Source organism: Equus caballus, chromosome 8 (genome assembly GCF_041296265.1).
Source record: "Equus caballus isolate H_3958 breed thoroughbred chromosome 8, TB-T2T, whole genome shotgun sequence".
In the NCBI taxonomy this organism is placed as follows: Eukaryota; Metazoa; Chordata; class Mammalia; order Perissodactyla; family Equidae; genus Equus; species Equus caballus.
Genome location: NC_091691.1, coordinates 45,528,406 through 45,555,860, shown reverse-complemented (window position 1 = coordinate 45,555,860; position 27,455 = coordinate 45,528,406). Strand labels below are relative to the sequence as shown.

General features: G+C 38.5%; 1 protein-coding gene across 10 annotated transcripts in view; it reads left to right on the top strand.

The window, feature by feature from the left end:
• CEP192 (centrosomal protein 192) overlaps positions 1–23,877 on the top strand; it is a 114,769-nt gene extending 90,892 nt beyond the window's left edge. For 3 of the 10 annotated variants that reach the window (XM_014727718.3, XM_070220657.1, XM_023647477.2), the window contains 12 exons: positions 197–332; positions 1,804–1,982; positions 2,614–2,737; positions 4,499–4,604; positions 5,333–5,540; positions 7,965–8,044; positions 8,961–9,056; positions 12,581–12,700; positions 13,138–13,259; positions 15,706–15,835; positions 16,318–16,376; positions 23,440–23,877. In XM_014727718.3, coding sequence (XP_014583204.3) covers positions 197–332; positions 1,804–1,982; positions 2,614–2,737; positions 4,499–4,604; positions 5,333–5,540; positions 7,965–8,044; positions 8,961–9,056; positions 12,581–12,700; positions 13,138–13,259; positions 15,706–15,835; positions 16,318–16,376; positions 23,440–23,578 — 1,499 coding nt within the window. In that variant the 3' untranslated portion in view covers positions 23,579–23,877. Of the gene's footprint in view, positions 1–196; positions 333–1,803; positions 1,983–2,613; positions 2,738–4,498; positions 4,605–5,332; positions 5,541–7,964; positions 8,045–8,960; positions 9,057–12,580; positions 12,701–13,137; positions 13,260–13,723; positions 13,908–15,424; positions 15,523–15,705; positions 15,836–16,317; positions 16,377–23,439 lie in introns of those variants that run through there. The other 7 variants (XR_011420927.1, XR_011420930.1, XR_011420929.1 and 4 more) reach the window with 7 other exon arrangements.
• Positions 23,878–27,455: the final 3,578 nt, after the last annotated feature.

Here is a 27,455-nt window from a genome sequence, read left to right as displayed (position 1 = left end):
AAGGTTGTAGTTCAAATCCAAGACTGGAGTCGTTGATGCTGAACTTCCTATAATCAATAGTATTAAAAATCAAAATATCACCTACCCCAACCAAGGAAAATAATATTCTATAGCTGTAAATATATAAATTTATCTGTTACTTTGTGATGTGGTTATGTAAAGATTCTTGTATTTCAAACATTATTTTCTATTTCAGTGTATGATCTTCCCCAACGCCCTAACGATGTTCAGCTCTTTTATGGAAACATGCGTAAAATTATACTTTCAGTAATTGGAGAATTCAGAGATTCCATTTCTAACAGAGAATTTCTTCAGCCTTCTTCCAAAGCCAGGTTAGTATCTAAAAGGTAAAACAAACAAAACATCTTTCATCAGATTTCAAGATTATTTGATGCGTAGTAGGGCTGATCTTGTCCTTGTACTTTTTTTTTTGTCTCAAAATGTTTATTTCACCTTTATTTTTTAGTTTAAGTTGAAATAATTTCAGATTTACAGAAAACTTAAAAAACAGTACAGAAAACTCCCATCTGCTACCTGCACTGAGATTCCCACTTGTTAAAATTTTACTACATTTACCTAATTTTTTCCTGGGCATTCCCTGGTAACAAGGAGAAAATAGGCTGCAGGCCAGCTGCTAACCCTTTTCTTACCAATGACCTTGATGTTTTGGTAGAGTACAGGCCAGTTGCTTTGTAAAATATTCCTCAGTTTCAGTTTGCAGATTCAGAACACCGCAGAAGTGATGCCATTTGTTTTCTCAGTGTGCCTTCTCCAGGGGTAAACAATGAGAAGATCTTTAACCAATCTTCTCATCACATGGGCTCTCGCCCTGGGCCCAGTGTTGCCAACTCAACACTGACTGAGAGTTCCTTTCAGGTCCCAGTGCCACCAACTGAGAGCTCACTAATGGCTCACACCCACCCAGCACACAGTGCCTCCAGCTCATGCCAGCTTGCTTGCTTTTCCCTATACTTTGTGTTAATTTTTTTCTAAGATAGTCTGTCAAAGAAAGAATTAAAGATAGTAGTTACATATATTTAAAATTATCTTGAAAACCACTTAAATAGTGAGCAACTGGTTCTTAGGAAGCCAAAAAGCCAAGAATCAAGTTTTTAAAAATTGTTTCTGACTTTTGGCTGATGCCTCCGTTATTTCTCTGGGGCAGTAGAGGTCTGATTTGAAAAGCCGACTTAAAATAAAGATTTAGCTCCACTGTATGGTAGGAGAATTTGGGTCCTGCACAGTTGAACTTCAGTTAAGTTGTGCTTTTGTGTTTACAAAATTTATTTGAATTACAATTTTTTGTAATCTAAAGCTTATTGGAAAACACTGTTTCAACACTTAATAAAAATCTTCTTAAACTTTATTGGCATTTCTTACCATAGTGTTTTTCCCAGAAGACTTTCTTGTTTTAAAGTTTTTTGGTGTTAGCATTATGAAACCAGTTATTGTACAGTTATAGATACATTGAGTTTCATTGTTTTTTTTATATTCTTAATAATGGGTAATTTTCTAGTAAACCTTTCAAGAGACCTCAGTGGCATGCAGAAATCAAGGCAGGAAAGAAATTAAATCATTTGAGTATTCTAATTACAGATTAGTATAATATTTGACCTATACTGTACTTTTTTTTTTATGCATTACTTTAAGAATACACAGTGTGAGGGATTTTTATTTAGTGAACAATACAAACTATATAATACATTTTTAGTTTTAGCTAAATGTGTTTAGATTTATGAAGAATTAATATAAACACGTGACACAGTCTGGCTTTTTATCCCTTTTAATTTCTTCTCTCTGTAGTGAATCTGATAGTTCTGGGAAGCATGGTGGCAATGTTTCTTTGGATGTTTTACCAGTTAAAGGTCCTCAGGGTTCTCCACTTCTTTCACAAGCTGTTCGCCCACCTGAAGATAAATCGTCTTCTGAAGAAATGTGGACTGTCCAACCTGAACAGCTGATTTTGGTGGCCCCTTCTCCTTGTGAGTATGTCAGTGAAAACATGACAGGACTGCAGTCTGGAACCCAGGGTTGTACCTTCTCTGTAGCCTTGGCTCATCTAGAGCGTATCTGTGGACTTTTTGCAAATGTGACCAATGGCTTGCACACATCCTCCTCTCACTTACTAGTGACCTAACTCAGACTCCACTGGAGTATCATCCTGACACAGGGCCGTGGTCCTCAGGCCATGCTCCTAGTTCCCCAAACGGCAGAGCCACCCATTCGTGGGCCATTCCTCCCACCACATCCTGTTTCCCAAAGAACTCATTTGGCACTTGGTCTCTTTTACCCTTAACAGTGATATAGTTGGTTCAGAGCAGGAACAAATGTGGTACCTATGTGTGTGCCTAAGATATGACCAGGTAGTAACAATTTCCATATTTCCTTTTTTTTCTAACTTTGTTCATTATTGAACTTTGTTCAATGTCTTTGTAGTTTCCAAGAGTAAACAAATGGTCTGCTTTACCAAGGATTTGAAATTCCTGTAACTGGGCAATTGAGAAAGCAAAATAAATTGGTATACTAGTGTATTTATTTAGGGTTCATTTTTACTATTTATTAACATTTTTTTCACTAACAGTAAATGTAAGTAACATTTATCTGATCTAATAGGTGATCTGGCAAAAACTGGACGTTTCCATATTTTAAATAATTCTATTAGGTTACTGAAATTTGAGCTGTACTGGCCGGCACATTGTCTTACGGTAACACCACAACATGGATTTATCGCACCAGAGTAAGTATGGCTTCCATTTCCTCTGGGTGTCATTCAGATGCTAGCATGATGACTCTTTAAGGTTCAAATGATAGGCCATTTTTATTTATTCGGTAGAATTTTGCAGTGTTCTGACTCTGTACAGAGTGCCATGTATTGTTCTGTGGAACCACAGTGAGTTCAAGACTCATGTAGCTTAGCGAGAGTAGAGACCATGTCCACAGTGAATTATGGTATGTAGCCTAAAAGAGTCGAGAGAGACATGTGAGGTGGGAAAGATTTCCTGGAGCGGAAGACATCAGATGTGTTACTCTGCCTACAAAATTACAAAGCAAGGGATGCAATTAGGCATGTGATGAGGAGTGGTGGTCTCTAAAGCCCAGATGGTTCTGCCCTTCATTACCTTGGGTTTGGCTCACTTATTTGGCTGATTTTGTCTAAAGGGCATTTTATAGACAAAGCTTTCTGACTTTTAATATGGCTGAGCCATAACCTAGTTCTCCATTTTCTACAAAGAATATTCTAAGATACAAGGAAGTCATTTGCAGCCACACGTTGATGCAGCTGCTCTCTGTTTGCAGCTTAATCATTGATAGGAGGTAAAGCCACAACTCTGCAGCTTTTCAGGGACTTTATCTGGGTTGGCACAGAACATTCACTTCTGAAAGTTCCTTCATATTTGGGAATAGCAGCTTTGCAGAACAGCAACATAAAATCTATTTACTTTTGCAAAATGATGGAGTATACATTTTAGGAGAGTTTACTTGACTAAGACTGAGCTAAGGTATGGTTAGGGACACTACAGAGAAACATTCCTAGGACAAAAGCAATCAGTTAAACATTTACTAATTAATAGTTGAAAAGATAGGGAACTGATAGGACAGGTTGTTCACAAATAACTTTTTCCATTGCCTCATGTATTTAGCTCTTAGCAATGGAAAATAATCTTACTCTGCCGTTTTTGTTGTGTGTACTGAAATACCTTTTGTAACGGGTGGTGGGTTTTTTTTTTTTCCACTAAGGAAGATTCGCCTTGAACTAACATCTGTTGGCAATTTTCCTCTTTTTCCTTGAGGAAGATTTGTCCTATTTTGTAGTCTTCCTCTATTTTGTATGTGGGTCGCTGCCACAGCATGGCTGTCGACAAGTGGTGTAGGTCCCCGCTTGGGAACCAATCCCAGGCTGCTGAAGCAGAGTGCACTTGAACTTAACCACTAGGCCACAGAGCAGGCCCCCATGGTGATTGCTTTTAAGTTACAAATCTGATTACATCATCCACACTTTAAAAGTCATCTTTGATATCCCATAGCTCTTAGACCAATGAGTGCAGAAAATTTTAGCAGCTGGGTAAAAAAGAAACAATATTCATTCCTTTGCCATCTCCCCCTTTTTCTTCCAGCTTCCTCCCCAGCTATTAGATCTCTTTGTACTGTGACTGTATCATTCTTTATTATCAAGTGGCTCAGATAATTGATAGAATTGGTCTTTTGCTCCAGAAAGTTTTATTTTGAATTGCGTTCTAAATGTATTTCTATGGCATGGTCTGTTTTCACATGTTTTCCCTTAGCTTCATGGGGTCATGCCAGTCAGGTTTTTGTTAGCCACTGAGTTGGGGTTGATGCAAAATCAGATGTATGTGGGAGCTCACCTCTGCTCTGTGCTCTTTCTGAGCAAGAAGGAAATAGTTGGTCATTGACAGAATAGCATTTATAATTCTTCTTGTTATTGCTATTAAAGTATATGATATTCTTGGTTTTCATTATTAAATTTCTTTTTTTTAAGGAGTAAACTACAAATTCTTGTGAGTCCTAATTCCTCCTTATCCACAAAACAGTCAATGTTCCCATGGAGTGGTTTGATCTATATACACTGTGACAATGGACAGAAGGTACTTTTTAAAGTGTTTTTTTGGGCAACATTTCTCTTATTTTGTAATTTGTCATAAGCCCTATTAGCACTTACATTACAGAAATCAAAGGAAAGTGTCTGTTCCTTCAGCCCAACTAGGTTTATTTAAATAGAGCACTTAGTACAGAGTTTTTCAGTTAGTGATCTGAACGATTCTCCTGGGTTGGGCAGGAGTGGAGAGTGGGGCATAGAAGCCATTATTAATTTGCTTTGAAAAAAAGAAGGGAGTTGGGGGAGAGGGGATGAAGTCAAAGATTTACTTTGAGATCTGAATAAACTTTAATTTCTAAATTCATCAGTTTCATTTATATGAATGATAATGAATAATAATCATTTGTTCATTCCTTTTCTCTACCATGATTTAAAAATCGGAATTTTTTCTTTAAAAATGATAGCTACTGAGGCCGGCCCCATGGCCAAGTGGTGAAGTTCACATGCTCCGTTTCTGTGGCCCAGGGTTTCACTGGTTCGGATCCTGGGTGCAACCTAGCACTGCTCATCAGGCCACGCTGAGGTGGTGTCCCACATAGCTCCAGTAGAAGAACCTGCAACTAGAACATACAACTATGTACTGGGGGCTTTGGGAAGAAGATGAAGAAAAAAAAAAGATTAGCAACAGATGTTAGCTCAGGTGCCAATCTTTAAAAAAATAAATAAAAATGACAGCTACATTTGTGTCTTATTCCTCCTTTATTTGGCTCATTTCAGAAGATTGTGAAAGTTCAAATTCAAGAAGACTTGACCCAAGAGGAACTTCTCACTCGTTTGGCCTCCAGACCGTTTGGAATCCTTTCCCCAGTGACTGAGCCTTCAGTTAGTCATCTGGTAAAACCAATGACAAAACCACCTTCCACAAAAATTGAGATAAGAAACAAGACTGTTAGTTTTCCTACAACAGAACCTGGTGAAACTTCAGGTATTGCATCACAAGATTATGTAATTAAAATGCCTACTGATATGTTGAGTCTAATGTCCTTTTCTTGTTTAACCATCATTAGTGATAGGTACAAAATTTCCCCCCCTACTTCAGAAGAAAATCAAGTAGTCAGTGGCAATCATTTCACTGATGGGCTGAATTTGAGGGAGCTTAAATATCATAAGATGTTAAATCTAGGCATTTATCAGCTCTATATATGCCAGGAGTCTAAGAATTTATGTGGTCACGACCATCTCTCCCCAATTCTCACTAGATCTTTGACCAGAACTGCTAATTAGTTAGTAGCTGAAGAAGAGAGAAAGGTGGATAGCACCTGGTCCTGTCACTTACTAATATGACTTTGAGGCTCTAGAGAGGTTAAATAGACTTGCTCAGATTCCCCATTTGTAAAATGACCATTGTAATTAACACCTATCACAGAGGACTTTGAGGAATAGATGAAATAATATATGTAAAGCACTTAGCATAGTGTTTGCCATGTAGCAGACACTCACTATTGCTAAAATTCCTCAAAAGTCCTGAGAATATTGCTTTTTGCTTTCTCCCACCCTCTGTAAGGGCTCAGTCTAAATGACTAGGATTTTAAGTGGGACCTATTAGAAAAGATTTGGGACAATCTGTCACCTGGCCTTCTAGCTCCTTGCCTTTGTCATTGATTCTGTCTTCTACTCAAGCTCAATTTGCTGCTTTCATGGTCCTCTCCTGGACCTTGTCACTTGCTGACCGTCATCCCCTCACCCCTACTCCCCATCTTTCCAGCTCACTTACTCTAGGAATTACAGCAGTTGTCTGACCTCATTCAGACCTCCAGGCCACTGGCTCTACTACCCTTTCACTCTCCATCACCCCACCCATGTCCCACTTCTCTTATAACCCTCTTTGCATTCTTGTCTGGCAAAATCCCAACCCTTGTTAAACCCAACTGTCTGCCTACTCCATGTCTCCACCCTAACATCAGAACATTGCTGGAGAAAACTACAACTGTGCTGACCTATGCATATCTCAACTCTCAGATACCCCCTCAGTACTAGGCTTTTCTACCAGCCCTCCTTAGTATGTGTCCTTTACCCATCTCCAACAGTTATTTAACAGCTTCTTTCTTCTCCAAGCTTCTACTCCCCTTCCCCTCTCCTATTCTTGCTCTCACTCTTTCCATCTCTTGACTTTGCCTCACACAACATTGAAAATGTAGAAACCGTTACACTAAATGAAAGGCTTCTATTTCCATCACAGGCCATTCTGCTTGGAATCTAGGCCCACCTCTTCCTGCCTTCTCAGGGACTTCCTCTGGCCCCTTCTCCCTCCTGCGTCATCAGTTTCTCCCTCTTTGTTGATGCATTTCCATCAGCACATGGTACACTCTACCATCACTTATTTAAGGAATTCCTTCCTTCGCCCCAGATTTTGCTGCAGCTCCTGCCTTCCTCAACACCCCTTTATAGTGAAGATTGTGCTCCTTGCCTTCACTTCCTCAGGCAGTTTAGCTGGTACCACCAAGCATGCCCTGAACCAGTTCCTATCAAGGTCACTGAAAAGATACATTTTACCAAATCCTAGGTCTCTTTTATGTGTCTTTGTTGATTTGACCTCTCAACACTGTTAACCACTCCTTCCAACATTTCCTTCTTGTAGCTCTCCTGGTTTTTCCCTGCCTCATCTCCTCCTCCTCAGGTTTCACTGCTTGACTCCTCCTTCTCTGCCTGCCTGTGTCCGCTTCCTTCTCTCTGTTCTCCTGGGGTGTTCCCCAGATGTGCACACCCAGGCACCTGCTCAGCTTCTGCATGTGTGCATCTCACAAAAATACAACTCTTGTTTTACCCATGAAACCTGCTTCTCCTCCAGCCTTATCCATGTCAGTAAGTGGTACCACTATCTACCCTTTTGGTTAAGCCAGATCCCTGGAAGTTGATTTGTCTGCCCTTGCCCCTCCAGTCCATTAGCAAGTCCTTTGGAGTCTGTCTTCAAACTAGATCCCGTATCTGCCTGCTGCTTTTCCTCCCATTGCTGTGATTCAAGCCTGATGCACGCCACCCTTGCATCATCTCTCAGCTGAGCTGCTGCAGTGACGTCTTACCAGCCTCCTCCTTCCTCTCTCATTCTCTTGCAGTTTTTATCCACAGAAGCCAGTACTTCTTTAAAAATGTAAATCATCTTATTGCTTCCTTGCTTAAGCCCCTCAGTAGCTTTGCATTGCACTTTGATTAAATCCAAAATAAGATAATCTGTCAAAGTTGATTTTCTTAGAAAATACTACAGTTCTTATTGGACTCCTCTAGGGATTTAATGTTGTATTTTTTCCCCTGTGACGAGGTAATCACAGTAATTATCACACATTATCACAGTAATCTGTTTATTTGCCTTTCCAAGAGATGGTTTGAGTCGTTACATATGTGTTCCTTTTAGAAAATTATCTGGAACTTGAGAATCATGGTAACACAGACGTGAAGTGGCATCTGTCATCTTTAGCTCCAGCTTATGTCAAGGTTAGTAATAATTGCCTTGAATAAATTCATTTTATTGTTTAAACTTTATGCAGGATGTTTTAAAAACTGAGTTATGAGCTTAGGTTGAGATTATTGGATTTTTATTCCACATCCATTTACTTGATTTTCTCTGTTGGTGGGGCTAATACATGCCCGGTGTTTTTCACAAGGTGGTTTTGAGAGTCAAATTAGAAAATGTATATGAAAATAGGTGCTTGCTCCATTTATCGCCTACAGCCCTGATTTTTATCTGAAATAACGTAATTTTTTAAAATATATAAAAATTTTGTTGTAGAACATTGTGTGTATGTGCGCATGCACACAGTTTTTCTCTCCTGTTTTCCAAATACTGTTGTATATTTTCAGCCAGTGGGAGCTAGTACAGGTGGCAGAATTGAATGTTCTTTGCCAGTGTTAGCCTACTGTGTAGTGCAAGGATCTCCGCCAGTGGGCACTGCCTGAATTGAGTGTGTTGTCATGTATGTTGTTTAGAACACCATGGCTTTCCTGCCACGTATTTTGTGTGATGGTAACAGTTTTGAGCCATAATATTAATAAAATGTGTCCAAAAGATACTGCTGGACCTACTGAAAAGAAATAACTAGTATTGCATAGGATGTTAAAATGTACATTCAGCAAGTTCTTCTGGGTCTTTGAGGGAAAGGCAATCCTTCAACATTACGAATAGCATCCTCAAGATCGCCGTAGCCAGGGAGGAGTGGCTGCTGACATACGGAGGAGAGGCCTTCTGTGAGCCACGTCAAGTGGTGCTACCACACCAGGCAGGCCTTGAGCTTTCCTTGTTCACTGAAAATGAGTTTGTGTCCTCAATAACCAAAAGGTAATGGTGTCACTCCAAATTGATCTGTTGACTTTTATATTTTTTCATATGATTGTTTAAATGATTACTTTGTAGGGAGTCGATGAAAGTGGAGATGTTTTTAGAGCCACCTATACAGCATTCAGATGTTCTCCTATTTCTGGTATACTGGAAAGCCACAGAATCCAAAAGGTGAGTTCTGACTTTTTTTCACAGCCAGCTGGTAAGAACATGGTGTTGATTGGCCAGGAGTGCCTCATTTGTTCCCACCCAGAGTAGTTTGCTACACCTAGACCACTGCTCCTCACAGCCAGGCTGCCACAGGAGAAGAGGCCTGCATCAGTGCAAGTCAGTTTGCTGCTTCCTGCAGCAGAAAGTCTGGCTTTCTAAACAGCTAAATGAAGCCCCGTGCTTAGTAGTATGATTGATTTATGTTCTGATACAAGCACTTCATGTGGCTGCAGCTTGCTAAAGTTAGGACACACTTCAAGTAGCGCTGATCTAGACAATGGTTTTGTCCACCAGTCATAGTCAGAAAAATCTGCCACTACTCAAAAACAACTCAATGTCCACGTTGTAGTCAGCAGTATATCTTCATGGGTGCGTGGTGATGGATCCCTTTAGTACCATGACCTCTTAAATTTTAATTCATTTGTAGACCTGACATAGCCCCTTCAGATATCTCTTAGTGACATTAGTTGTTCACTTGGCCTCAGTAATGTACTTTTTCTTTTTTATGCTGATAGCTGAGACTCATTTAAACTATAGCACTCACATGATATTAGGAAGATAACATAAATCTTCATGACTCTGAGTTAAGCATTGGTTTCTTACATATAACACCAATAAAGCACAAGTGACAAAAGAAAAACTAGATGAATTATCAAAATTAAAAACTTTTGTGTGTCAAAAGATACCATTAAGTCAGTGAAAAGACAACCAGAGTATGCGAGGTGATATTTAGAAATCAAGTATTTGACAAAGGACTTATGTTCAGAATGTGTAAGAATGTGTACAACTCAATAAGATAAAGACGGGCTGGCCCACTGGCCAAGTGGTTAAGTTCATGTACTGTGCTTCGGTGGCCCATGGTTTGCCAGTTTGGATCCTGGGCACAGACCCATGCACCGCTCATTAAGCCGTGCTTTGGTGGCATCCCATATAGAAGAGCTAGACTGACTCATAACTAGGATATACAACTATGTGCTGGGGCTTTGGGGAGAAGAAGAAAAAAAGAAGAGGAAGATCGACAACAGATGTCCGCTCAGGGCCGATCTTCCTCACAAAAAAATAAATAAATAAAGTACGTGACTTAGTAATAGTTTAAAATAAAATAAAGACAAATAAGCAGTTTAAAAAATGAGTAGATGATCTGAATAGACATTTCTCCAAAGAAGATTTGCAAGTGGCCAATAAACACATGAAAAGATGCTCAAAATTACTAGTCATCACCAAAGTTCCAAACAAAACCACAATGAGATATCACTTCACACCCACTAGGATGACTATGATTTAAAAAAAAACAAGTGTTGATGAGGATGTAGAGAGATTAGAACTCTCATACGCTGCTGGTGGAGAAGGAAAATGGAATAGGTGCTGTGGAAAACTGATAGTTCCTCTATAAATTAAATGTCGAATTACCATATAAGTCAGCAACCCCACTTCTGGATATATACCCAAAAACATTGAAAACCAGTATTCAAATGAAAACTTGGACACAAATGTTCTTAGCAGCCTTATTCAAAATAGCCAAAAAGGATGGAAATAACCCAAATGTCCATCAGCTCATGGATGGATAAACAAAATGTGGTATATCCATACCATGAAATGTTTGGCAATAAAGAATGAATTACTGATAGCATGCTACCAACTTGGATGAATCTTGAGAAGACTATGCTGAAACAAGCCAGACACAAAAGGCAGCATGTTGTATGATTCAGTTTATGTGAAATGTCCAGAACAGATAAATCTATAGAGACAGAAAGTAGATTAGTGATTGCTGGGGCTGGGAGTGAGGATGGAGAGTGGGGAATACTGCTAATGGTATGGGGTTTCTTTGGGGATTATTGAAAATATTTTAAAATTAGATTGTGGTGATGGTTTCACAGTTCTGGAGATATACTGAAAACCACTGACTACACCTGAAATGGGTGAATTGTATGTATGTGAGTTATATCTCAGTAAAACTGTAAAAAAGGAGAAGAGTGAGGATGCAGGACTAGATTGGCTCCCAGGAATTTCTCTTCTTCACACAGTGGAAATATAAGCTCCCTGAGATCTTTGATTTTTGTTGTGTTCATGACTGTATATGCTGACCAAATTAATTGCTGGCCACATTGTCAAATCTTATTTATCAAAGGAACTCTAGGTCTGGTTATTTAATTTGTTGTGGGGGGAGGCAGGGGGAAGTAAAGCACATCATTTTGGGACCATTTAGGGAAGTATTACCAAATAGCACAATTACTGATGTATATAATAGTGATCTACAAGGGGGAAAAAATGTTAATTATAACCTATTTCTTACAGTAAGAGATGTACACAGTAATTTTTTGAAACACTGGTCAGTTTGATTTGGGATTAAATGAGCTAATCAGTGTTAAAGTTCCCATTATGTGCCTAGTGTATAACATGCACTAAGTGTTTCTCTCCTCGTTGTTTATTTTTTGGTGATAGAAGCAGGTGTAAGTGGCATCTGTAGAATATGTGGTACTGTAGTCCCCAGTGGTTCCACATAATTTGTATGTTTTCACTATTTAGGACATGGTTGTTTTCATTCTTTTCTTCCTTAATCTTCTCAGCGTCCCTATCATCTTTTCCAGTGTCATTCCCTAATCTCAATGATCTCATCCCTGTCAGCATCCTGCCTCTGCCTTCACTCTCAGGCTTGCTGGCTGCATTGTTTCTTATGTTCTGTATCGACAGAGATTAGGTCACTTAAGTGTTCTAATGTTAAGTCCAGACTCTAAGATACTGATTAACTGTTAACCTAACTAACCTAGCTTGTAGTCAGTATTTTTAACATTAAATTCTTTGACAAAGAAAGTTCTTAATACTGGTAAACTTGATAAAATACTATTTTTAAATTTTACCACTTTCTCATTATTGAGCTTTTTACAGGTTGTACGCATACAGTTCATATATATACCTTTGAGCTGTATGGTCAAGGTAACTAGTTCTGACCAACGTTCTGAAGTGAATCGTAAGAAAAACTGCTATTCCGTAGCCTAGCAGCCCTTGTCTTTTCTGCCTCCTGTTACACCCCGACTCCTTCCTTCACTTTTCTGTGTGTGCTTTCGGTCTCTCCAGTTGGTGGCGTGGGCTAGGCCGTAGTGCTCTCCCACTTGGCCAGCAGAGGGTTCCAAAAATATTGCAGTGAAAGACTGCGTTGTGTTTTTGCCGTTGGACCCTCCTCGTTTAGGTCTTCTACTTGACAGTTCTAGAACTTTTTGATATATATTTTTTTTTAGTTCGAAAAATTTATATTTTAAAGACCATGTTACACAAACCCTTAAAGAAAAATGTATTTTGGATCTGGTCTAATAAAAGCCCACTAAAAATAGAATTGCTCAAATTCTTTTTCAATTAGTGGCAAAACTAGCCAATGCAAAAACATTTTTTCCTTTAATTTTTCATACCGACACTTTGAATTGGTGATCTAGCTACATGTGTGTAAGTTTCAGTGTCTAAATCTCTCTTCTGGATGTGTTGTTTTGTAGGTCTCCATCACGTTTTTGCCCAGAGATAAAGGGGATTATGCCCAGTTTTGGGATGTTGAGTGTCACCCCCTTAAAGAGCCTCACATGAAACACACCTTGAGATTTCAACTCTCTGGACAAGTGAGTATTACACTGAATTTAAGTAAATTATTAGAAGTAAATAAGTTAAAGTTTCACTTAAAACACTAAGTGAAACTGACATGAAAAACTGGTTTGAAAATGCAGACTATTTTCCTGGTATTCTTGTTTTACTAATTCTGTTGTATAGCCCTATAATCTTAATTTTCTCATTTGTTTTTATTGATTGGCATGTTGAAGGTCTGGGTTTGGCTCTATGAAACCTCTGTTTGACTTGATTAGGTAAGATTGTGTGTGTGTATGTGTGTGTGTGTGTGTGTGTAAAAGAAAGCATAGAGTTTGTAATTTTAGGGAACTTAAAAATCTTTTCTCCTCTTAAAAAGTTATGAGGGAAATAGTACAATTCAAATAGGTAAATATCCATATATTTTCCTAGAGTATTTATTTCTCCCCCACCACCCTGTGATTTTTTTATACAGAGTGTCAAAGCAGAAAATGAACCAGAAAATCCATGCATTTCCACAAATACCCTCATTAAAATAGATAATTTAGTTAAGCCCCAAAGACAAGCTGCATCAGAGGCTTCTGCTCTCATACCTGGGTATGTTGTTTCTGTCATTCTTATGAATTTTTTTCCAGTACTTTATTGAGATGTAACTGCATTCGGTAAAATGCTCAATGATTTTACCTGTAAGTTTACATGCGTTACTACCACTCCAGTCAAGATGGAGAGTGTTTCTCTCTCCCCAGAAAGTCCTTATGTGTCCCTTTGCAGTCAACCCCTACCCGTACCCCAAGATTTGTTCTATTCTGATCTATTGCTGTAGGTTGGTTTTGCTGAATTTCTTATACATATGCAGTCTTTGTGTCTAGCTTCTTAATGTTTTTTGGGATTCATTTGTGTTGTTGAGTATATCAGTAGTTTGTTACTTTGTATTGTTTGGTATTCCATCATATGAACATACCATAATTTGTTCATTTCCTTATTGACATTTGGTTGGCTTCTAATTTGGAGCCATTATGGATGAAGGTGCTATGAACATTATTGTGTGTGTATTTTTGTAGACATACCTTTTCATTTCTTTTGGATAAAAATACCTAAGAGTGGAATTGCTGGGTCATATGGTAAGCATGAGTTTAACTTTGGAGTAAACCGCCAAATAGTTTTCTCAAAACTATTCCCAAAAGTAGTATATGAAAATAGATTCTTAAAAACTTTAAAAAAATGTATATTTTATACCAGCAGCTTACGTAGCTTTATTGATAATATTTAAGTATTTTACCTAATGAAAATATTTCTTCTAATCCTTAATTAACTAATGTTTAGGTCTGACTTAGTTCTGGAGGAAGTTGCTTGTAAGAAAAATGGATATGTTCAATACCTGTTGAACTTAATATAAATGTGGTCATTTATTTTCTAATGGGAGTGAATAATGCATTTTGTAAGAAATTAGAATCCTTTAAAGAGTATATTCTTACCACACCCTCTATGTCTTTGCTCGTCTCCTCATCCCATGCTTACTGAATGCTCACTGTGCCAGGTAGCGGAGATAAGACAGGAAGCAAAGCTGCCCTGCTCTTTGCCTCCTTGGACTTCACCTTCTAGAGGAGGAGTCACATCACAAATAATCATACTAACAGGGTTGGAAAGGACTGGAAGGAAATAAATGGGAAACATGACAGAAGGAGCTTGATCTGTGATATCTGGGAACCTTCTTGAAATGGGACCTTTAAGTTGAGTAGGATGAGTGGAAATGACCTAGGTGAACAGGGTAGGAAAAGTTCCCAGCTGTGTAAAAGACTAAGGTGATGAGGATTGTTGGCTCTTGAGAAACCAAAAGCAGCCCACAGGCCTACAGCACAGAGTAGAAGGGAGAATAGTGTGAGGTGAGGCTAGAGAGGGAGGTGGGCAGAGTGCAGACCACTCAGGGCCTTGAATGTCAGATGAAGGATTTGAGTGTTTATCTGGGAAGCTATTGGAAGCCATTGAGTGACATAATCAGATTCAAGTATTTATATGGACTGATTAGAAGGAGGCAAGAGTAGATAGGGTAAAACAAGTCAGAGGCTATTTTTAAGAAGTCCAGGACTAAGATGAAGTCAAGGAAGATGATGAGAAATGGGCAGATTTGAGAAGTATGTAGGAAAGAAATTTGAAGAACTCATGGTAGATTGGATAAAGAGGTGTGAGAGAGAAAGGGGGTCAAAGGTGGCTCCCAGGTACCATTCCCCAAGATGGAAAATACAAGTAGAGGATCAGGTTTGAGGAGAAAGATCAAGTTTAGTCTGTATTTGTAGAGACAAAGATATCTTTGAGATAGCCAAAGGGAGAAAATTGTGTGATGACGGGATATATAGGTATGTTGTCCAGAGGCTCAGTCTGAGCTGAGAATACAAACCTGGAAGTCACATAGGTGTGAGGTCGCTGGATCAGCTGAGATGAGATTGCCTAAGGAGAGTGTAGTGTGAGCTGTTAGGGATGTCCGGGGCCAAGCCTTTGAGACACGGCATTAGAGGTGAGGGAGTGGAGAGGAGCCTGCACAGACTAATGAGTGGCCAGAGAAATGAAAGTCAGCAGCATGCAATCTGGAAGCCAAGGCAAGAGGAAGTGGTCACTACCATTAAATGCTGCCTAGAGGCCAAAGCTTGTCCCGTACTCTCAGAGTAGTGTGTATCCCTGAGAAAATGAAGATCATCCAGTGGACTGTACTGTGAGTAGTCTGGGTGAAATAAACTCAGGTGGAAGGATCGCCTTTCTACAAACAGGGTTTGAGATGCCTGGCAAGCCAGACTTCAGTGAGAAAGAGCGGGTGGAGGTGCTGCTGCTCTCCTGTCTTACAGAGCAGCTACCCTAGGACCTTTATGTGAGTATTTCTGCTGTCAGCATTATCTTTATACAGATTAGTTAAATTGCCATTACAAAACTGTTTTTTAGCTGAGTTGTGAGAGAAAACAGAAATTAAAGCAATACTTCATAATTTAATATATAAATAGTTTAAATTACTATGGATCTTTAAAATAATTAACTTTTAAACCTATTTCCAAAGCAGGCAGCTTGACTTGACCCACCGTGGAGTTTATGCCCCAGAAGATGTGTATCAGTTTCTGCCAACTAGAGTTGGAGAATCAAGGATGTTAAAAGTCAATTTGCGAAATAATTCTTTTATTACACACTCAGTAAGTTGGCAGTACTACTGTGGGTTTTGGAAAAGTCAGCGTATTCAACTGTTTGGTAAACATTTTCCTGATAGTAAGAAGCTTGTTTTATAGGTTATATTCAAGTTGTAATAATGAGTTAATTTTTAAAATGCCTTAATATGTATTTGAAAATAAACTCATGGGAAGTTCATGACCCTTTATCTGAAGATTGAAAATATTTAGCATTTGTTTTCATATTTTCATTTTTTAGCTTTTTCTCTTTTTCTTCTGAACCATCACACCTACGTATTTCTGGATGGCATTTACTCTAGTCAAAACTAGAGTAAATTCATATTAAAATTTCCTTAAATGTATTTTCATTAGCATTTATTGTCTTACCTAATTTTGTGACTACACTTAAATTTATAAAATGTTATCTTTAACTAAAGAAATGTATGTTTTAAGTGTGCTCAAATATCTGACTTGCATAACTTCATGAAGTGTTTCATATTAAATTCCAGCTGAAGTTTTTAAGTCCCAGAGAGCCTTTCTACGTCAAACATTCAAAGTATTCTTTGAGGTGAGTTTATCCTAAATCAAAATGTTCTCATCCTAGTTCAGGACTTTGTTTTCAAGGACACCGAAATTCCTCTTGGGAGTTAGGACTTGCGCGGTCTCCCGCTATTACAGCCCCTCATCTTCATTGCCAGCCCCACAGAACATTGAGCACCTGCATCTTCATAAGCAGGACAGAGAGAAGGAGCCTGCAGGAAAGCAGTGCCTGACTGCCCCCAGGTGTGCTTCACCATCTAGAAACCCCAACTTCAAGCGATGTTGTGGACTTAGCATATGATTCCTGTTACCTAGCAGTAGAACCTTAATTATCTTGTGATTAACTTTAGAACAGTTCCTGCTTTGAATGTTATTTTCACTATGCTAAGAATCAGGGATTTAAATTTTCACTGATTAGGACAAAAACCTTCCCAGACTAATTGGGAAAACTTTTACTATGGTATTTTCCAGTTGTCATTCTTCAAATAACCTATATTGTTCTTAAATCAGGGCCTCATTTTCTTGTCATCCTTGCTAATTTTCTTTTTCCCTATGATGTATATTTAGGTTGAAATCTCAAACTGAGTTGTCATTGTTACTTAGAATTTTAACAGTAGGGTTCTTTTGAGCTTAATACTGAAGAATAATTTTATCTTCATCTTTGAATCTTTAATCAAACCATTTAATTAGTATAAGATCTTTCATTTTAACATTAGGAGACTATTCCAAAAACATGTTATATTCTATGAAAACTTGGACCACTCTGCAAGTCCATTCTCGGACTGTCTTACTGAATTATTAAGACCAGCAGTGCTGTGCTCTAGAAACTTACACATATCTCTAGATCGTGAAAAGATGACTTGTGGGAGGCCTGTTCCTGCCACCTCTTACCTTTTCTTTTCACTCTTTCACCACCCCTTCCCCATCCAATATACTATACAACGTGTTATTTATGTACTCGAGAGTTAAGCACTTCCTTTGCCTTCTGGGAGACTTACCTGAAGGCAAACTGTGCAGATTCAACAATGAATATATCTAGAAAGTTGTCATAGACTTAATTTCTCTAAGCCTCAATTTCCTAATTCGTAAAGTGGAGATGATAACGCTCCTGACAGCATGGAATTGTTAGGAGGAACTCATCAGAGACGTGTGGGTATTAGTGCCTGGTCATAGGAAGCACTCAGCAGACGATGGTATCCTCAGCATTGTTAATAAAGCCCTCCCTCCGTTTAGTTGGCCTTGCCCGCAGGGTCCATCCAGAGATTTTGATAGAACATCGTATCCGTGCTTTCCCACTGAGCCCTTCAACAACTACACAGAAGAGAAAGACCTAAGTTTAAAAAACTACTAAGTCCACGTTTTCCGAGTTCTCTGCTCTGAGATCTTGTCTCCCAGCAGTCTGTGATCCCTCCAGTTAAAGGTTTGCCCTGATGGCTTAAGGCTAGCAATGTTGTACTGCGTGTTATTAGAGGTTGGTACTCCTAAATACAGAGTGGCATAACTGCAGAAGCAATTAGTTTATTTAAAAATAGATCATTTAAATTCCCAGTGATGGTAACTCCTTAGGAACTGAGTACAAATAGATACTGAATAAATGGTCTATCCTGAACGCTGTTATTATCTGAATTCAGACTTCGTCATAACTGCATTATTAATTCTGCTTCCCGTTTCTTCTCTGCCTGGTTCATATCCTGATCTTAACCAGCTTTTTGGAGGAGTATATCTCTAAATGCAAGGTGGTTCAGGTGGAATACTTATGTGTAAACTAGCGTACACATGTCACAACTTCTGGAAGAGCTTCAGATTTTTGTTTGAAGAAGTTCTTCTTATCTAAAAAAAATAAAAATAAAAAAATAATTCTAAGAAATTTTACAGATCTTTTTTTTTTAATTCCCTTTAACAGCCTAGTACCATGCTTTTTTTTTTTTTTTTGAGGAAGAGTAGCCCAGAGCTAACATCTGCTGTCAATCCTCCTTTTTTTCCTGAGGAAGACTGGCCCTGAGCTAACATCTGTGCCCATCTTCCTTTACTTTATATGTGGGATGCCAGCCACAGCATGGCTTGACACGCGATGGGTAGGTACACACCCAGGATCCAAACCAGCGAAACCCAGGCTGGCAAAGCGGAACGTGTAAACTTAACCGCTGCACCACTGGGCTGGCCCCTATTACCAGTTTTTTAAAACAGTGTTTGCATTCAGCTTATCTGTAGTTGTGGTAAAGACTCATTATTTAAAATAGCTTGTTAAATTGTTTAGCTTTATGTCACTTTTCCCCATTTTATAGCTAGAGGATGATGCAGTTAAAACTTCCTGGAATTAAACATTCATTTTCCAACTTTCATTACTGAAGGCATTGTGGTTTCAAATTCTCTTTTGATGTTATGTTCTTTGCTTAATTTGCTTTCACAGATTTTTTTAAAAATTCTATTTCAGCTGAAATTTGTAAGCCAAATCCTCTACCTCCTTGACTCTTGCAGAAAAAGAACCTAAACGTATTCCATTGCAATAGGATTGCACGTGGCAGAGTGTATTCCTAATAGGGATATAGGAACAAGACCAATTGAATGAAGGAGATAGAAGGGGAACTTTGGGGTGGCAGTCCTTCTGTGGTATAGTATAATTGTCATTGAGGTATTATAAATTCATAGAATACGGACATTACCTAAATTGAGATATAATTTTGGCAATTAAATTGTCAAATTATTTTCATATTAGCCATCTTTATTTTTCTTTATCTGATTTTTGTAGCAAGCTAGTAGCGTTATTTCTTGTTTGTGAACCTTCCTGGATTTAGTAGTTATCTTAATAACAGCTGCAACGGCTGCTGCACTTCTTCCTCCTCCCCCTCCTCCTTTTCATGTGTATCTCGACTTCAATATTATAAACATGATGCTTAAAACTTTTTTTTTTTTTGAGGAAGATCAGCCCTGAGCTAACATCTGCTGCCAATCCTCCTCTTTTTGCTGAGGAAGACTGGCCCTGAGCTAACATCTGTGCCCATCTTCCTCTACTTTATATGTGGGACACCTGCCACGGCATGGCTTGCCAAGCAGTGCCATGTCCGCACCCGGAATCTGAACCAGCAAACCCCAGGCCGTCAAAGTGGAACGTGTGGACTAACTGCTGCGCCACTGGGCCAGCCCCACTTAAAACATTTTTAATGAGAAATTCAATGTTTGTAAATGAAATGGCATTTTGCTTAGCTTTAACTTGTTTTCTAAAAACCAGTTTCAAAATATAAAATGTATTCATTGCTAGCCATTTAAAAGTAGACATTTTTATAGAGTTGAGCATGTTGACTTGCCATTGCAAGGCTAGAAAATTTTAAGCTGTCATAAATTAGAGCACTGCTTTTCTGTGCAGCTTAGGTCATATTAATGGCATCTAAAACAATTTATAAATATGGGAATGTATTTTTAAATTAAGCAAAATTTAGACAGTTTACATAAGCTACCATCACAGGATACAATTTTGTTTGCTTTATACTCTTTGAACATGTTATTACTTTAAAATATTTTTAAATTTTTATACTTTGAAGATAATTTTATACCTTACTTGTGACAGATACTTAAGTTATTCTGATCATGATGAGTTTCTGGAAAGTGTTCATCCATATTAACTATCATTACGGAACTCAGGATAAATGCATGATGTTACAAATTCCAGCATCGACTTTTTTTTTCTTTTGGCGAGGAAGATTGGCCCTGATGAAGAAGACTGTTGCAAAGCCCCGGTACATAGTTGTGTATCCTAGTTATAGGTCATTCTAGTTCCTCTCTGTGGGATGCCACCACAGCATGACTTGATAAGCAATGTGTAGGTCTGTGCCCAGGATCCAGACCCGTAAACCCCAGGCCACCGAAGCGGAGTGTGCAAACTTAACCACTCAGCTGTGGGGCTGACCCCCTCCAGCATCAACTTTAATAGCAGCAACTCAGTATAAACCTCATGAAATATGAATAAGAAAGTCATGTTTATAAAGGAGTAACTCTGTGATCTATTTAACCAAATGAGTAAATCCTAGGTCAGAGAAAATTCTTCTCTCATGGCACATCCATAGGCTTAAATTTTATGTAAAGGAAGGCAGAGAGGTGGTTTCTTTATACATAAGAATCACTTGGGACCAGCCCCGTGGCTGAGTGGTTAAGTTTGCACACTCTGCTTTGGTGGCCCGGGATTCACCAGTGTGTGGACCTACACACTACTCATCAGGCCATGCTGTGGCAGCATCCCACATAGAAGAACTAGGATGATCTTCAACAAGGATATACAACCATGTACTGGGGCTTTGGGGAGAAAAAAAGGAAGAGGAAGATTGGCAACAGATGTTAGCTCAGGGCCAATCTTCCTCACCAAAAAGCATACTTAAAAAAAATGACTTTTTTCAACTGTGGAAAAGAAGCAGAACTTTGCTACAGTATCTCACTTGAAATTTTTTACCACAAAACTGCAATAGTAGCACTCGTTCTCATTATAAGCATTGAGTGCTTTTGTATCTGTCTGAAGTGTGAGACACTTTGACTTTGGACAAGGGATCATGAAATCTAATTGCTGGTTGAGAGCAACAGTTAGCTTGCTTTGGCAAGTGAAACAAGATCTGTTTTGAGAATCATGAGAAGCTATTCCCAGCCTTTCATTAATCCCATTTTCATTCATTAGATCGCTTTCTGCTTTGTGACACCATTAACTATGCCCTTCCAGAGTAACAACGTGACTTTAGTCATCTGTAGGGTACATGAGGTAATAATTGCCTTACAAATATGCCCCTTTTCCAAGGCTGTTGTGAAGCCTGATGGGGCTGCTCTCAGTGAGTTCTCACGCTCACGCATAAAGCAGCACGTGGCCTTTGGGGTGTCGACTGACAGCGACATAAATAGGCAGGAGAGCTTCCTCCAGAACTTGCATGAGTTCTGCCTCATGCAGGGATGGGTGAATGTGTCTGTATGTTGGGGATGTTAACCCCCTTAACGTGACCGATTATACAGGAGGTAATAGGGAAAAGGAAACATTAAGGGTTTTTTGTAAAGGTTCCTTTTTGGATTCTGGGTATTCATCTCTTTCTCATATCTTTTTTAAAAGAATTTGTTCATGTTCCCGCTTATCCCTGAAGAGCATCCTCCTCTTCACCTATTGTTTTCTTTCAAGTCTAACATGCCTCCCCTCCTCCATGCCTGCGTTTCCATGCAGCAGCATGCTGCAGGTCCTGGCAAGCTGCAGCTGCTCAGCTGACACACCGTCCTGTGTCATTTGAGAGGGAAGGACAGTGCTCACAGAAGTCACAGCCAAGGAACAACACTGTCGTTACTGTCGTTACTTCTCACCCAAGCAATTTCTTGATTTCTTTGATAATGATGGTACCTTGGCTGTGCTAACGTACTAGCTTTTTCTTACACAAAGTATTGCTTTTAAATTAAAAAAGAAAAGAAAGAAAAAGTGTGGCTTAAATAATTGTAGGTTCTGATAAGCCCTTTAAATGTAGACCGGGGCCTGTAGCGCACGAGGTGGTTGAGAATGCACGTCCACAGCTGCCTCTCTGCTCTCTTCACAAACTGTGCTCTCATATGCGTTTGCCGTAAGATGGGCCATTAGCTAGCAAAGGTTCAGAACGAGACCTCTCCACTAGGTTCAGCATACTTTACTACTACCTTTTCCGTTTCGTGTGTGTGTGTGTGTGGAGAGAGAGAGATTAAAGCAGTTTTTAATAATAATAATACAAGCTACTATTTTAAATATGTCCATCTTATTGATAGTATTCTGTAGCTATATTAAAGTTCATAGTTCTTTCTAAATTGTGTTATAGTTTACTCAAAGTATCTGTATATCTAAAGTGGATGATACATGTTCATCACAATACATTTTTTAAAATACTTCCTCAGTTGAATATAGAACACTTCTATATTCCATGTTGAAATTTGCTAATATTGGGATCTTCCAGGGATTTACCTTGGGATATTTTATTACTTTTAGTAATTAATAAATTATAAAGTCTCTTAAGTTGGCAAATTGTACTATTATTCTGAATATTGAAATGCTAACATGAAAGAGAAAATTGTGATTTGTCAATGCCATGGAACAGGTACTTTTTTTAAAGGCACATTAGCTTTGACATGGAAAAATAAGGTATAATGCATTTGGGGAAAGTAACCCAGTCTTTAAATATATGTGTATATGTATATATTCTGCGTTATCAATTATATCCAGGAAAAGGGCTTTGAAATACTTTCTAAATTTCTAATCCACTGTGCTATTGTGAACCCAAAACCTAATACTGTCTTGGGTTTTATCAGGAATATTTTGGAAATAAAAGTGTCTATCAGTTCTGACTGCTGAACTTTAAAACATGTAGCTCTGAGATGAGACTGAGGGATGAAGTACCTCCTCTGGAGGAAAGTCTAAAAGCTATCAACTAAGACTGAAAGTCAATGACGTCCATAGGCGGTGATAAAGTATATGTGGTCTCATTCACTGCAGGAGGAAAGGTATATTTTTGAAGCTCTTTGGACCTGGTTTTATAGACAAAAACAAACCTCCCAACATACTACTTTTAAACATAGAGCACTCATTACCTACTGTATAATCTGAAAATACATTTTCAAGAAGATTTTTGATAAAAGTTTTGTATGAATTTTGGAGCAAAAACCGTTACAGCCCTGTTACTGATAGGCACGGGGCAGGTCGGTTGAATGTTCTTCCCAGCTGAGTGTGCTGCCACGGTCGGAAGGTCGGGGTGTGGAGGAGGCCCCCTGACTCTTTCTGAGGTCGACGGCCACCTGCTGTTGCAGACAGACTGCGAAGCTCCAGACACAACAGACCAGACCTCTTATTTCCCTTTTCCTCTTTTTATTGGATAGCCAGTAATCTATGTGCTGTACTGTTGAATCAGAGTTTAGATTCTTCTCTACTTTGTGCCAGTTTCTTATTTAATTATAGCATCAGAGAAATGAGAGCTAAATTTAAGCTGTATGTAACTTGACTAGATTCTTTCATCAAAAACCTCCTGGAGCTTTCTGCCAGGCTTTGTGCTCACTATGGCAGGTGATTCACACGTTTCTGTGGCGTCAGGCTGCTCATGTTCCCTTTCTCTTCACAGGGCCCAGCATTACATCAACATGCCCGTGCAGTTCAGACCAAAGTCGGCGGGCAGATTTGAAGCTTTGCTCGTTATTCAGACAGACGAGGGCAAGAGTGTCGCTATTCGACTAATTGGTGAAGCTCTTGAAAAAAATTAACTGGAATACATTTTTTGTAAAGTAAATTACATAAGTTATATTTTGGTAACTTCATTTTTCTACACTACAATTATGCTTTTGTATATATTTTGTATGATAAGTTGGTGTGTATAACTAGATTCTTTGATCTGAGATGCTAATACTGAAGACCTGACTAAAATATCATGTATCTAGCCTACAGTATTGTTCTTAACTTTTACAGAGGAGAGTTCTATTTTTGCATTGATTATACTATTCTAAATAAACATGGCATATATTTTAATATGGTATATCTAGAAATAAACTTAATTTCCACTGAACTTGCCTTTTTTAGGTGATGTCATAAAGAAATCGGAATATTACTTTATCCTGCTAATTATTTCCAAGCTCCTGGGTCTGTTCTGTGATTTTTCTCCTCCATTATATAGTTTCCTTTCCCCTAAGAAATTCCTTCTCTGTTGCTTCTGTCTTGTAGCTAATTGCTCAGGGTAGAAAGGAAGCTTACTTTCAAAGAAATTATTTTTCTCCAGAGTAGGGAAAATCTTCGTATTCTGTGTGAGTATAATGGAGAGGTTGATATATCTTAAGATAGCATTTATTGTAATTAAAGCTAGATGGAACAATTGCTCCGGAATACAGGAGGGGCTCTCTGCAAGCAGGTGCTAGTGGGACACAGGGTGAGACGGGAGGGTGGTGAGTCACTAAGGGGACAGAAGAGCTCTCCTGATGTGACATCTTGAGCTGTGGTAAGATGTGAAGTAAGAAGAGAAGGTGACCCAGTTACCTGGCCTTACCCAGGAGGAGCATGATTCTTAATTGCTTCTCAAGCGTTGCTAGTAAGTCTCTTGGTAAAGTATCTTGAGCCACAGCCAACAGCCTTCTCCTTTGGAGCAACAAAATCCTAGGTTGTAGCTTGGACATGATGACAATCGGATGTTATGGATGGAGCAGGAAGACCTCAGAGTGTTTGAAAAGCTGCCTAGATGACTTAAACCCAGTAGCAGTTTTGAACCAATGATTGTGAGTTTGAAATAGAAAAACAAATTCGTTCTTTCCTCTTCACCTCACTTTCTCTTGATTAGAAATTCTTTCTTAGAAATCAAATTTGTGAAAACATTTTTCATAAGTTAAACAGTTGCTGCTTTTAGTGACATTACCCGACTCCAATCCTAGATTTTGTACATCAAATATGAGATGACTTCAGGCTCTAAAGTGTATTTATTTATTTATTTTATTTTTAAAAATTATTTTATTGAGGTCATATTGGTTTATAACATTGTGTAATTTCAGGTATACATCATTATATATCAGTTTCTGGCTAGACTGCATCATGCTTACCACCAGTGGCCAGTTTTTTATATGTCATCTTACATATGTGTCCCTTTTGCCCATCCCCCAACCCCCTTCCCCTCTGGTAACCACTAATTGTTTCTCTTTGTCCATGTGTTTATCTTCTACATATGAGTGAAATCATATGGTGATTGTCTTTCTCTGTCTGGCTTATTTCACTTAACATAGTACCCTCAAGGTCCATCCATGTTGCAAATGGGACTATTTTGTCTTTTGTATGGCTGAGTAATATTCCATTGTATATGTTTACCACATCTTCTTTATGTGCCAGTTGATGGACACTTGAGTTGCTTCCAAGTCTTGGCTATTGTGAATAATGCAATGAACACAGAGATGCGTAAATCTCTTTGAATTGTTGATTTCAAGTTCTTTGGATAAATACCCAGTAGTGGGATACCTGGGTCATATGGTATTTCTATTTTTAATTTTTTGAGGAATCTCCATACTGTTTTCCATAGTGGCTGTACTGGTTTGCATTCCCACCAGCAGTGTATGAGGGTTCCCTTTTCTCCACATCCTCTCCAACATTTGTTGTTTTTTGTCTTGTAATTATAGTCATTCTAACAGGTGTATGGTGATATCTAAATGTAGTTTTGATTTGCATTTCCCTGATGATTAGTGATGTTGAACATCTTTTCATGTGCCTATTGGCCATTTGTATATGTTCTTTGGAAAAATGTCTGTTCAGATCCTCTGCCCATTTTTTGATCGAGTTGTCTTTTTTTTTAAATTGGCACCTAAGCTATCATCTGTTGCTGATTTTCTTCTTCTTCTCCTCCTCTCCTATGTTCCCCAGTACATAGTTGTATATTCTAGTTGGAGGTCCTTCTAGTTGTGCGACGTGGGATGCTGCCTCAGTGTGGTTTGATGAATGGTGCTAGGTCCACATCCGGGATCCAAACCAGCGAGACCCTGGGCTGCTGAAACGTAGCATGTGAACTTAACCACTCAGCCATGGGGCCAGCCCGGGGTTGTTTGATTTTTTGTTGTTGAATTTTATGAGTTCTTTATATATTTTGGAAATTAACCCCTTGTCGGATATATGATTTGCAAATGTTTTCTCCCAGTTGGTGGGTTGTCTTTTCGTTTTTTTCATCATTTCCTTTGCCTTGCAGAACCTCTTTAATCTGGTGTAGTCTGTTTGTTTATTTTTTCTTTTGTTTCCCTTGCCTGAGTACACATGATATTTGAAAAGATGCTGCTAAGACTGATGTGAAAGAGTATACTGCCTATATTTTCTTCCTGGAGTTTTATGGTTTCAGGTCGTACCTTCAAGTCTTTAGTCCATTTTGAGTTAATTTTTGTGTATGGTGAGAGAGAATGGTCTATTTTCATTCTTTTGCATGTGGCTGTCCACTTTTCCCGACACCATTTACTGAAGAGACTTTCCTTTCTCCATTGTATGTTCTTGGCTCCTTTATCAAAGATTAGCTGTCCACAGATGTGTGGTGTTATTTCTGGGCTTTCAGTTCTGTTTCATTGATCTGTGTGTCTGTTTTTGTGCCAGTACCATGCTGTTTTGATTACTATAGCTTTGTAGTATATTTTGAAGTCAGGGAATATGATGCCTCCAGTTTTGTTCTTTTTTCTCAGAATTGCTTTGGCTATTTGAAGTCTTTTGTTGTTCAATATAAATTTTCAGATTCTTTGTTCTATTTCTGTGAAAAAAGTTACTGGGATTCTGATTGTGATTGCATTGAATCTGTAGATTGCTTTAGATAATATGGACATTTTAACTATGTTTATTCTTCCAATCCAAGAGCATGGAATATCTGTCTGTTTCTTTATGTTGTCTTCAGTTTCTTTCAATAATGTCTTATAGTTTTCAGTGTAAAGGTCTTTTACCTCCTTCGTTCAGTTTATTCCTAGATATTTTATTATTTTTGTTGTGATTGTAACTGGGATTGTTTTCTTGACTTCTCTTTCTGCTGGTTTGTTATTAGTGTATAGAAATGCAACTGATTTTTGTTAGTTGATTTTGTACCCTGCAACTTGGCTGTAGTTGATTATTTCTAATACTTTTCTCGTGGATTCTTTAGGGTTTTCTATATATAAAATCACGTCATCTGCAAACAGTGAGAGTTTCACTTCTTCTTTGCCTATTTGGATACCTTTTATTTCTTTTTCTTGCCTAATTGCTCCGGCCAAAACTTCCAGTACTGTGTTGAGTAGGAGTGGCAAGAGTGGGCATCCTTGTCTTGTTCCTGTTTTTAGAGGGATGGCTTTCAGTTTTTCCCCATTGAATACGATGTTGCTATGGGTTTGTCATATCTGGCCTTTATTATGTTGAGGTTACGTTCCTTTTATACCCATTTTATTGAGAGTTTTTATCATACACAGATGTTGAATCTTGTCAAATGCTTTCTCTGCATCTATTGAGATGATTATGTGGTTTTTATTCCTCATTTTGTTAATGTGGTATATCACATTGATTTGCAGATGTTGAACCATCCCTGCATCCCTGATGTAAGTCCCACTTGATCATGGTTTATGATCCTTTTAATATTTTGCTGTTTTCGACTTGCCAATATTTTGTTGAGGATTTTTG